Consider the following 12,344-nt stretch of genomic DNA (forward strand, 5'->3'; position numbering starts at 1 on the left):
AGTTAACAGCCACATTTTACATTTAGTTCTTTGGCTGAAATTATCCAAATGATCTAGTGAAGGTGTATGGGGTTTAAAAACACAGTGGAGCACTTTGTGTATTACGACATGACATCGCAAGGTGGAACAGAGTGTTTTCTGTTTGGGAGAAGAACTCAGGCTCAACGTGCAGGATTTGGGGGTTAAACAAAACAGCTCCTCATATGTTTTTGATGAGGAAACATTATAACATGGTTCAGAAAATAGTGTAATATGGGCCCTTTGTAAGGCTGTTCACTCAAAATTAGATCTTTTAAGGATCACCCCTTAAAGTAGCATTACATACACCAAACATTAGAGTTTTGTACATAATAAGATTTTGACGAAAAACTTAAAGAAGGATTTTTTGATATCTAATTCCAAGTCTGATTTATTAAAGTTTTAACTCAAATACTAAGTCTCTATAATGTTTTTTAGTATCTAATATACTATTTAATATGACAACAAAGTGAAACAAGAAATTTAAACCTGGCTCTATCTTTTTCTGAGATTTAAAGAATAGTTTTCACAGATAAAATGCCTTTTTTTATATAGGAAAATATTACATAATGACATTTTTTCCTTACATTTCTGTGAATAAACTACAGCAGATGTTTCATATTGACATCTCTAAGATAAGATAAGATAAGATAAGATATGCCTTTATTAGTCCCACAGTGGGGAAATTCCAATATTGCACCGCACAGTCAGAGAACAGAAGGAAAATGGTGCATGCAATAAAACAAGATAATAGATAAATAGCTTTAAATAATTAAAAAATATACTTAAAAAATAAACTAAAAATAGACTCTAATGTAACATCCCCGCAAAGCGACTTGAGTATTAAGATAAATTTAAGATTGTTCCTGTTCACCTGCAGTGTCTTGTTAAGTAAGTAATAAAGAATCATTTGCATTTGGTTAATTTTAAAGGGAGAGTATAGCCTGGCCCTGCAGATATAGTCCTCATCTGACTCTGATCGCATAGACTGAGCACAGACACATCTATGGATGAAGGAGCTTTTGGTACATTTCCTCATTTCAAGACGTGTAGCCTAGATTAGAGATGCACAGGTCATCTTTTCTAGAAACAGTGTAGCTGATTTAAGGAGAGTTTGGGACTAAAGCAGCCCGGATCATGCAGGAGCAAGGAGCTACTAAATATTTGAAAGAGGTCCATTGACTTGCTGTTTAAAACCTTAGAGCTGACAGGCCCTGCATCTCCGTAGTGGCACATTTTCATTCTGAAAAAGGACTGCGTAACATTTCTGAACACTTGTGTACGACGAGGCAGGGCTCCAGAGTGCGACCAGTCTGGCCACACGTGCACCTGCGTCTTCTCTCCTCATTATAAGCACGGATTAAATAATATAAAACACATTTAAATCATTGTTTTAATTGACAGCAAAAAATAAGTGTTAATTCCTTTGCTCTGCCCTAAACCCTGACCAGACGCTAAAGCCGATTATCTGAGGCCGATGCGCTCAGGTCATGCTCCGGTGCACAGAATTAAATGTACCACGGAGCTCATAAGTTTGACTTTTATCATCTGTGTGAATCAGACACAGTATTTACCTTTAAAGAGAAACATCAAACCTGCAGATCCTCCACACTGTGTTCAGTTAGTCAAGTGAGGCTGCTATTGCACAAAGTGAAAAAGAAAATGTGTCAAAAGATCTACTATTGAAAAAAAGTATGTAGTATAGAGTATGAATTGTGTATCCGGGTAAAAGTACACAACCACGTTCTTCATTTAGCCCTTATTGTTGAAGCAATTTAAGAACAATAAAATATCATGGCTTCACTTTTATTGCACCCAAATCATGTTCTGGTGCACCCAAAGGAAAATCTTAGGCGCATCTGTGCACCCAACTCAAATTGTTAGTCTGGAGCCCTGCCAGGAGTTTTACTTATTTCTAAAAATCACAAGCAAATGGAGGGGCAGATGAGAGCCCACTCCTCCTTCACCACACCATGAAAGAAAACACGACTGTAAAAGTGAGTCTGGCAGAGCAGAGGAGTTTAACGTCCACATGAGTTTGAGAGAAGCTCTTTGCTCTGGTCTGCAGATGTGCACAGACAGCAGGGCACAGCAGAGGGCGCCGCGTGTCACTGAGGATTAGCACAGAGAGAGAGGACAGCTCTGAGAGAGAGAGGTGGAGGAAAGAGGAGGGAGGAAGAGGAGAGAGAGAGAGAGAGAGAGGACAGCTCTGAGAGAGAGAGGTGGAAGGAAAGAGGAGGGAGGAAGAGGAGAGAGAGAGAGAGAGAGGACAGCTCTGAGAGAGGGAGGAAGAGGAGAGGAGAGAGAGAGAGAGAGAGAGAGAGGGGAGAGCTCTGAGAGAGGTGGAAGAAAAGAGGAGGGAGGAAGAGGAGAGAGAGAGAGAGAGAGGACAGCTCTGAGAGAGGTGGAGGAAAGAGGAGGGAGGAAGAGGAAAGAGAGGACAGCTCTGAGAGAGAGAGGTGGAGGAAAGAGGAGGGAGGAAGAGGAGAGAGAGAGAGGACAGCTCTGAGAGAGAGAGGTGGAGGAAAGAGGAGGGAGGAAGAGGAGGAGAGAGAGAGAGAGGACAGCTCTGAGAGAGAGAGGTGGAGGAAAGAGGAGGGAGGAAGAGGAGAGAGAGAGAGAGGACAGCTCTGAGAGAGGTGGAGGAAAGAGGAGGGAGGAAGAGGAGAGAGAGAGAGAGAGAGAGAGAGAGAGGACAGCTCTGAGAGAGGTGGAGGAAAGAGGAGGGAGGAAGAGGAGAGAGAGAGAGAGAGAGAGAGGGCAGCTCTGAGAGAGGTGGAGGAAAGAGGAGGGAGGAGGAGGAGAGAGAGAGAGCACAGCTCTGAGAGAGGTGGAGGAAAGAGGAGAGAGGAAGAGAGAGAGAGAGAGAGAGGTCAGCTCTGAGAGAGAGAGAGGTGGAGGAAAGAGGAGGGAGGAAGAGAGAGAGAGAGAGAGAGAGAGGACAGCTCTGAGAGAGAGAGGTGGAGGAGAGAGGAGGAGGGAGAGGACAGCTCTGAGAGAGAGGTGGAGGAAAGAGGTGAGAGAGAGAGAGAGAGAGAGAGAGGAGAGCTCTGAGAGAGAGAAGTGGAGGAAAGAGGAGGGAGGAAGAGAGAGAGAGGAGAGAGAGAGGTGGAGGAAAGAGGAGGGAGGAGGAGAGAGGACAGCTCTGAGAGAGAGAGGTGGAGGAGAGAGGAGAGCTCTGAGAGAGAGAGGTGGAGGAAAGAGGAGGGAGGAGACAGAGAGAGAGACAGAGAGGACAGCTCTGAGAGAGAGGTGGAGGAAAGACAAGGGAGGAGGAGAGAGAGAGAGGACAGCTCTGAGAGAGAGAGGTGGAGGAAAGAGGAGGGAGAAAGAGAGAGAGAGACAGAGAGGACAGCTCTGAGAGAGAGGGATGGAGGAAAGAGGAGGGAGGAGGAAGAGGAGAGAGAGGTGGAGGAAAGAGGAGGGAGGAGGCGGAGCGAGAGAGAGGACAGCTATGAGAAAGAGGGATGGAGGAAAGAGGAGGGAGGAAGAGGAGAGAGAGAGAGAGGACAGCTCTGAAAAAGAGATATTGAGGAAATATGAAGGAGGTGGAGGAGAGAGGGACAGAGAGAGGACAGCTCTGAGAGAGAGAGAGAGAGAAATAGACAGAGACAGGGACAGGAAAGAGGAACAAGGCGGAGAAGAGAGAGGACAGCTCTGAGGGAGAGAGAGAGACGGAGGGAAGAGGAGGGAGACGGATGGATAGAGGAAGAGGGGCTAGCAGGTATCCACACTTCAAACTCCGCCACTGTAGCCAGGTGTTTGTAATCAGACACATTTTCTCCAGCAGATAGGAGGATTTCCGTCATAGTGAGTCTTCTGACATGCGGGAATAAACTATCTAATCATGGCTTTCCATCTGGACTCCTTTTATCTTTGTGAGGCAGTACATTTCCACTGACATTCCCATATAGAAGTCGATTCTTCCTCTGATATATTTGTTCCTGCTTCTTTCTTCCATAAACATTCCCAGTTGAGTGGGACGTATAATTCATCAAAAATGTATACAGAAATGGTTGGTATCACCGTTATATGCATCTTTAAGCACTTGACTTGGTCCATATTAGCCTTAGATACCATACAATCCTTTGGGCCTACAGTATGTAATGTTGTATTTGCAGGTATCAGTAGATCTTGCTTTTCCATATTATATTTATGTTTCAATATTTCAAAACCAATTCATTTTCCGTCTTTAATCAACTTTCTTATTAGTGCTAGTCCTTTAGAAGATCAAATTTTGAATGAGTGAATCTAATTTGTTTGGTTAAAAAGTCAACATCATACACATACAACACCCATGGATTACCAGTGCATGCAATGAAAAGGTTGATACTTTTCCATGGAGCCTTGTACGATGCATCACACCAGTTTATCACAGTCTTCATCTCTGCTGCCTGGTAATAATTCCTTATATACGACAGACCCCATCCTCCTTTATCTTCAGCCAATTGCAGAGTTTTGAAGAGATTCTACGTCTCTTCTTTTCCCATATATATTGTGGTATCATTTTGTCCCATTCATTAAATGTGTTCTGATCAAAATGTGCAGGTACAGTCTGAAACAAATACAGTACAGTGGTAGGACATTCATTTTGATGGACAGAAGACAAACTAAAAAATAGATCAAATTCCATTGTTTGTTGTTCAGTTATTTTGTTATGTAAAGGAACATAGTTAACTTCGATATATTAATACTCAGGTATTTTAAGGATTCAACGTGCCACATCATTGAGTATTTGGTAATTATTTCCACTGGTGGATTATAATTATATGTGGGAATGTGTCTGAGTTTTATTCATATTACTTTTATATCCAGACAGTTTGCCATATTGTTTACACAGATGCATCAGTTTACGTAGGGAGTTTGTAGGTTCTCCTAAAAAAAATGAAATGCCATCAGCATAACAAAGCAAGTTTATGCTCCTTTCCTTTGATAGTTTTGCCCTTGATCTGTTGGTCTTGTCTTATGGACTGGGCTAGTGGCTCTAAATATACTACCTGGCCAAAAATATAAATAAATAAAAAGTGGGGTTGCTGCAGTTGGTCAGGTCTAGGTTCAGCAACAGTCTGTGCTTAAAGAATGAGGTCAGCTGACACCTGAATATACTGAATGACCAGGTTATTCCATCAATGGATTTTTTTTCTTCCCTGATGACACGGGCATATTCCAAGATGACAATGCCAGGATTCATCGGGCTCAAATTGTGACAGAGTGATTCAGAGTTCAGACCTTAACCCCATTGAGAATCTTTGGGATGTGCTGGAGAAGGCTTTGTGCAGCGGTCAGATTCTAACATCATCAATGCAAGATCCTGGTGAAAAATGAATGCAACACTGGATGGAAATAAATCTCGTGACATTGCAGAAATGAAATCGAAACAAGGCAGTCCAACGAAATCTATCTCTATTATCGTCTATTATATGAAGAGTTCAGCAATATTCTCATGTGTCTGGCAGTTTCTTATAATCCATTAATTATATTATCCAGTCTGGTCGTTACATATCAACATGGGTAAAAACTACTCCGTTCATGTGGCCATTATAGATGTGAACAGTCTGTAGTCTATATTAAGAACTGATATTGGTCTGTATGATGTTTATTTTTACCTTCATATGCTTTAACGGGGAGTGTTATAGGGATCAACTCATTTTGAAATTCCTTGTACCATTCAGCTGTACAACCTTCTGAACCTGACGACTTATTAGATTTAAGTCAGTTAATGACTTTCTAAATTTCCACCACCATTTTATCGGTTGTCATTTTTTTCATTTTGCTCTTCATTTAAACTAGTCCAATGAGTTTAACAAGTCATCATTTTCATTTTCATTTCCTCCAGGGACTTTAGAGTATAATGGTTTATAAAATGCTTGAATTGCTTTGTGGATTTCCTATAATTTTGTGACTATCTTTTCAGATTTTGGGTCTTTAACTACAGTTACTTTTAATTTCCAAGCTAATATTTCCTTGATTTCGATCCACTTTCATATTTTTGAACATGAATTTCTTTTTAATCTCATGCGTATTCAAACTATTCCTTTAATTTCTAACATGTTTTAATTCGTTAGTTGAAAATATTTGCTAAAAGGGTCTGTTTGTGTTCACTTTCCAGGTCTTTTAAATCCTTTTCCATTCTTTTGTTTCGTCCAGCTATTGCTATAATCGTCCCTCTTATAACAGCTTTTATAGTATCCCAGAGTATTGGAGGCTAGAAGCAACTTCATTTCTTTCTCGATTTCTTTCTTAAAATTGATATATTTGAGCACAGGTGAAGTCAGTTTCAATGTGGTGACTTTGGGGCACACATTTAAATTGAGCGACAGACAGAAGTGTGCGTGATCGCTCATATCTATAGTCCCCGTCTCACAAGTTTGAGTTTTGTCCTTTTGTCTTTTCCAAAAGTTATAAAGTTTCTCATAATTCTTGTATTAAGCAAACGTATGCCTCGTGGGGAAAAGAGCTCTCCAAATATCAATCAGACCAACTCCTCAAAAAGAGACTTTCTTATATAAAGTGTTGATTCGGGATCCTCTCTGTTGCAGACGGATATTTAGGTCCCAACCACACATTAAAAACTCTTGAGTTTCCGTTCCTGTCACTTTAATTTATATATATTTTTTAACTTTTCACCTCAAGTTGCTCCCAGGCGGTGGATAAACATACATGAATGTGACCAAATGACCATCTGCACCACTCCATATTAATATAAATCTCCCGTCTTTATCTGATTTTTTTAAATGTTGAAAGCAGTTTGTATAGCAATTCGTACACAAAGTAATTCAAAGTGCTTTACAGAATAAGAAAGACATTAAAATCCCAATACAACAAATCAAAACATAAATAATCAACGTAAAATGAACATTAAAAGAGAAGAGCGCAGAATAAAAACCTTTCTGTCATACGCACAGCTTTGTATACCGTTGCTCATTACTTAATCTACAAATGTACTGTGAAATGTCAAAAAGTAAGTGTGAACAAGAACACAGAACAACAAAGAAAAAGAAAATAACACATGGATAAAATAGAACCGTGATTCCAGGATATGGGTCTTCTGTCTGACCCTGTAAGATGTTATGCATAAGGACTACCAACAGGGAGAGACTGCTCTTCTCTAAGGGGCGAGGGCCCTTCAGACAGTTCAGTGTGTCTATTTAATTAATAATAAAAGCCTCTCCACATATATTTCCTCATTTAGTAGCCAATTAGTAGTGGAAAAGAGAGATGTGGCGTATTTAATCATACTGAATGGTTTGTTATAAAACCTGTCTAACCCTGACTGGTCCTCGGCGGTGAAGGATGTCCCATGTATATTGTTGACCTCATGATGTAGCGCTCAAAGGTTAAACAGTGGGATTATGCTGTTTTTGTTTTGTTTTGTTTTTTGCTTTCCACATTTATAACTTTATTCCCTCATCAAAATCATGCCTGAAGAGGTTTTAAATGTCTTCCATGCATGTTTGACTATTTTAGCAAGCTGTCCCGGGCCCTATTTGAAGATTCTGTGCAAGGCTCCGCCCACGAGCCTACGTCACCCATGCTCTCACGCGACAATTCCCCATAAAAATACAGAAGCATGATTCAAAACTGTACACAGCAACTTGACAAACCTATTGTGATGTGCAGTAGTTTCCTTAACGGCCATCCTTGTCGTCATCTGAAGTGTGCTCTAAAGGGGGAGTGACTTAGCATTGGGAGCATCAAAAACAAAAGTGAAACTTATAAAACATGGTAAGTTGTTTTCGGCGGATATAGCATCTTCAAAATAATAAAAGCTGATCTAAATATGTTACATCCTATCAGTTAATACCACATCGAAGTAAAATAGGAGATATTTTTTACCCGATTTCTGACCAGCCTTGGTATAGCGCAAAACATTTCTAATATAAATTCTTCTTTCAGTCCCTAATAACCTCAGTCTGTTTGATATTAAGAGGCTTACCATTTCCACGGCTCACATTCAGGACTCTTATGCACGATCTGAAGCTCTGAGAGGATTAGAATAAAAAGGACTCGTCTGCTCTTCATGTGAACCAACGCCAAATAACATGGATATAGTTAATGTAAAAGTTATGCATAATACTTTTACTCATGAGAATTAAATGAACAACTATTGCTAATTTCCATATTGCTAATTCACTTGTGTTACATATTTCTTTCAATAATTTGGAGAAAAAAGTGTTAAAAGGTGCTGTACAGTACATGATTTCCTATTATATACATGATATTCCTCACTTTGTAATGATATTATAAGACCTACTGTGCTTTTGTTTGCTCTACAGTTATAATCTATGACACCTGTGGATCATTATGTTATTATTGCACATTTTAACTCGCAATATTCATCTAAAACAACGTCATCACAACAAAGAGCCGTGCAGCTGTCGGCGCCTCCGATGGATAACTGCAGATCATTCAAGCGAGTCGCGGAATTTTTTATTTTTTTTTGCTTCATTTGTACCAAAATGACTACATGACACTGCTAAATCCTACGCATATCACTGATTAAGAAAATATAACTGGAGAACGAAGTAAGTACAGAGCAGTGGGTGTTTGCCAGTGGCGGTGAAAACGGGGGTAGATTGACGTCTTGAAAATAAACGATCAAAATTTTGAGTGATTTGTGCATGTTTGAGCAATGCACCATGGTTAAAAGCTCTGAAAAGTCGATTTTGCAGAATAGGTCTGCTTTAACATTTTCCTAGCATCCAATAGTTCAACCATTTATAAGTCTAAGTGCTTTTCAACTTTCAGAGATCAGAGTGTCACATTGGAATCACTGTAGAACTAACAACAACCAGCATGCACTAACAGCACCATTTTTGATTTATTACATGAAAAAAAAAAAAAAAAATCTGATACATGTTCTTTAGGCCAATTAAATGACAGAAAAAAAACTTTGTTCATGGTCAATGCTACATCTGATTGGTCACTTTCATAGTTAATTTCTCTTTATCATCACAGTAATTTAATTTAATTTTACGGCATCTCATACTTGAAGGTCCTATATTACAGAAAGTTTTATTCTTGTGAGTTTTAAGCCATGTTATAATGTTGTTACCTCATTTGAGTGGAGCACTTAGAACAATGCAAAAAGTGAATATCGAAATGAGTTCAAATGACTTGAAATTAAAACATTAAGCTTAGTTTCAGTAGATTAAACCTTTTTAGATTTAATAACTTAATTGGTGTAAATTGTGTAATTGCTTTGGATATTATTTTTTTTACCAGTTTCAAGTTATCTTAAAGGTTCAATATGTAACAGATGATCCACCACACGCTTGTATCAAAAGAGATGTTATTGCTTGAAATGTTGTGCAGTAGGGCATTAAACATACCTATCTTGCATTTATTCAATCACACTTGTTTTATGCAAACGGAAAAAAAAAAGAAAAATTTAAAAAGTGCGGGCTTGCCTCTTCACAGATCTGACCTGTAACTGAGAGAAGAACTCAAATATGCATTGTGTGTGTGTTAAATGTGTGAATGAAACAAAACACAAATCCAGGCACATTTTTGATGAGGACACATTATCACACGGATAAGAAAATAACATAATATGGGCCCTTTAAAGGTGTACTATGTAACTTTTCTGGTGAAGGGCCTTCTACTTGTTCTCCACATATGGCATTAAATCTATCTTTCTCCATGGAAACAAGCAGGTGACCACACCAGGCCAAGTTACGGGTCAGATATGGCAGGTTGTTCACAGTATGAATCCATGTTATATAAGACATTGTTTTAGCATAAGAACACCAAGAAATAAGCAAGACAGATAAGTTTAATGTTATACTGTGGAACATTCTAGGCAAAGCAATAATATCTCCGTGTAGACGAGCAGGTGGCAGTCCATCCACCAGAAAAGTTACACAGTGCACCTTTAAAGCAGACCTATTATGTTAAGTCAACTTTTCAGTGCTTTTAACCGTGTGATAGTCGTTTACCCCATCAGAGTGGTATTTGGAGTGATTCGTGCGTGTTTGCAATTTTTAATCACTTATTTTCAAGGCGCCATATTGCCAATCAGCTCTCGTTTTCACCGCTACAAGTACACGCCCACTGCTCTGTACTAACTTCGTTTTATTTTCTTATTTAGTGATACATATAGGATTTGGCTGTGTGGTCATTTTGGGGGGGGAATCTGCAGCTTGCTAGCGTGATCTGTAGTTATCCATTGGATGATGTTTACGGCGACGTCAGCTCCCATTGGACACCAGTTTTCTAAGTGCACCTTTTTTTTTAATAAGTCATTTTAGATAAATATTATGTTTTGATTTAAAATCTGCAAATTATAACATTCACGGGTGTCATATATAACTATAAAGTGGATACAAGCACAATAGGTCTTATTTAAATCATGCTGACAGTAACATTATTATGACATTTATTAGTAATTCAGTTATTTTCAAACACAGTTCTACAAATACCATGTTTCCAATGTGACCTGTTATTCTCCTGTGTGTTGTTTGCAGATAACCCACGTATGATCAGCTATGTTCAGGTCACCATACAGGTCTTGGACGTCAACGACAACATCCCATCTGTCGCCGGGGGCAACAGCGCCATCATTGCTTGTGACAACACCAAGATAGGACAGGTCAGTCCAGAGCTGTTTCTCCTGCATTGATATTGCACCATGACCAGGGGTGGGTGCAGTACCTTAAAATTGTACTCAAGTAAGTGTAAAGTTAAAACGTATCAATTATTTTACTCAAGGAGAAGTACAAAGTAATAGTCCAAGAACTCACTCAAGTAAGCGTAAAAAGTGCTTGGGGAAATTACAACTCTATTAATAGTAACGTAAAAAGTAATTGTCAGCACAAGACATCTGATTTGTAATTTAAGTTGATGTAATTTGAAGGACAAAATATTAAATAATGCACAAAATTTGGTGTTTTAAGGCAGAGATTAGACAAACTAAATCATATTTGAAGGAGCAATGCAAGAAACACAAATGTTGAGGTCATTTCATATCGTCAACGTAAAGCTTTTGTCACTTGTAGACTTACTCACTCTAGACTTTTACTCAAGTAAGAGTACTGTTACTTCAATAAAATAATACTCAAGTAGGAGTAAAAGTATGCTGCCACAAAAGTACCCTGAAAAGTCCTTTAAAAAGTTACTCAAGTAAATGTAACTGAATACTACCCACCTCTGACCATGACACAGAAACAACTGTCTGGGATAGTGTCATGCAGTTGTTTCTTTATGCCATGTGTACACTGACTGCTAGGGTTGGGTTGGCTTCTGTGCAATGTAAAAGCAGTAAAAACAGAGTACTCTACCTCAATCAACTCGAAGTGCAGGTCTGCAAAAAGAAGCCGCAAGAAGTCTATTTTTTCCAGACACTGCAGCCAGTCTCTGCCTATTTGCAGTTCGTGTCACTGTTCAAAATGCCCCATGATCGAGAACCAGGTGTGTTTAATAAAAAGGTGACCCTGGCAGTAGCTTCTGTGTTATTACAAGAGAAAATGCTGTGTAAAATGAATAGATTACATATTGTAGCGTCAATTTCTTATTCAGCAGATGTTCACAGCCAGCGCATGACGTAACAAGCATTTATCTTGGCAAGAATAAACTGAAATCAGACACTTTGAAACATGGAGGAGCAGTGGTGACCCATGGACTGTTTTGGGTCTTTATGTATTCAGTTTGCTGTTTGGATGGGTTTTGTTTGCTGTTTCCCCTCATTATTGACATGCTCAGTTATGTGCTGTGATGCTGCCTGTAAGGGTTTGATTGATACCTGGTAGAAACAAATGACCCTGTTGCCCTCTCAGTTCGGGCTGCAAGGCTAATCACAATTTGCATGGACATAATTGGTAAATCGCATATAATCGCACATCATTTCCTCCATAAACGACACAATCTCTTGTCTTATTCTGCATAAAAACTGCTAACCCTGTAGCTTAGATCTGTACAAACATGTTCTGAAATGTGATTCTTGTATTAGTGTTACGACCCAGCTCGTCTAAGATCAGGGAAGTAACAAAAACCAACATGGAAAAACTGTGAAATAAAGAGGTAATTTAATGTACAGGGTTGTATAAGGGCAAAGTAGCAAAAGTGGACTAAAACATTTGCCTAAATATGTAAAACAAAAGAACCTAAAGTAAGAAACCAAAAGTAACACAACTAACAAATGACAAGTTTTATGTGAAAACTGGTCACGTAGGTCTATTAAAAACACGATTGACCAGGTGGGAAAAGTTCATAATTCAGTCCGTTGTTTAAAATGTGAACTTTAAACAGAATCCCATTATTAAAACAGAAATTGTAAATCTAATCGCAATGCTTGTCAGAAAAATCTTAATTTGATTTTTTTATTATTA

The 12,344-nt window shown here is 39.0% G+C and overlaps 1 protein-coding gene across 1 annotated transcript in view; it reads left to right on the forward strand.

The window, feature by feature from the left end:
* The window catches only part of LOC117384736 (cadherin-18-like), a 145,095-nt gene that overhangs the window by 111,566 nt on the left and 21,185 nt on the right, over positions 1–12,344 (forward strand). Inside the window, exon 9 of the mRNA XM_055228284.1 lies at positions 10,485–10,609. Within this exon, the coding sequence (XP_055084259.1) occupies positions 10,485–10,609 (125 nt within the window). The remainder of the gene's footprint in view (positions 1–10,484; positions 10,610–12,344) is intronic.

This window comes from Periophthalmus magnuspinnatus, chromosome 17, assembly GCF_009829125.3.
Source record: "Periophthalmus magnuspinnatus isolate fPerMag1 chromosome 17, fPerMag1.2.pri, whole genome shotgun sequence".
Classification (NCBI taxonomy): Eukaryota; Metazoa; Chordata; class Actinopteri; order Gobiiformes; family Gobiidae; genus Periophthalmus; species Periophthalmus magnuspinnatus.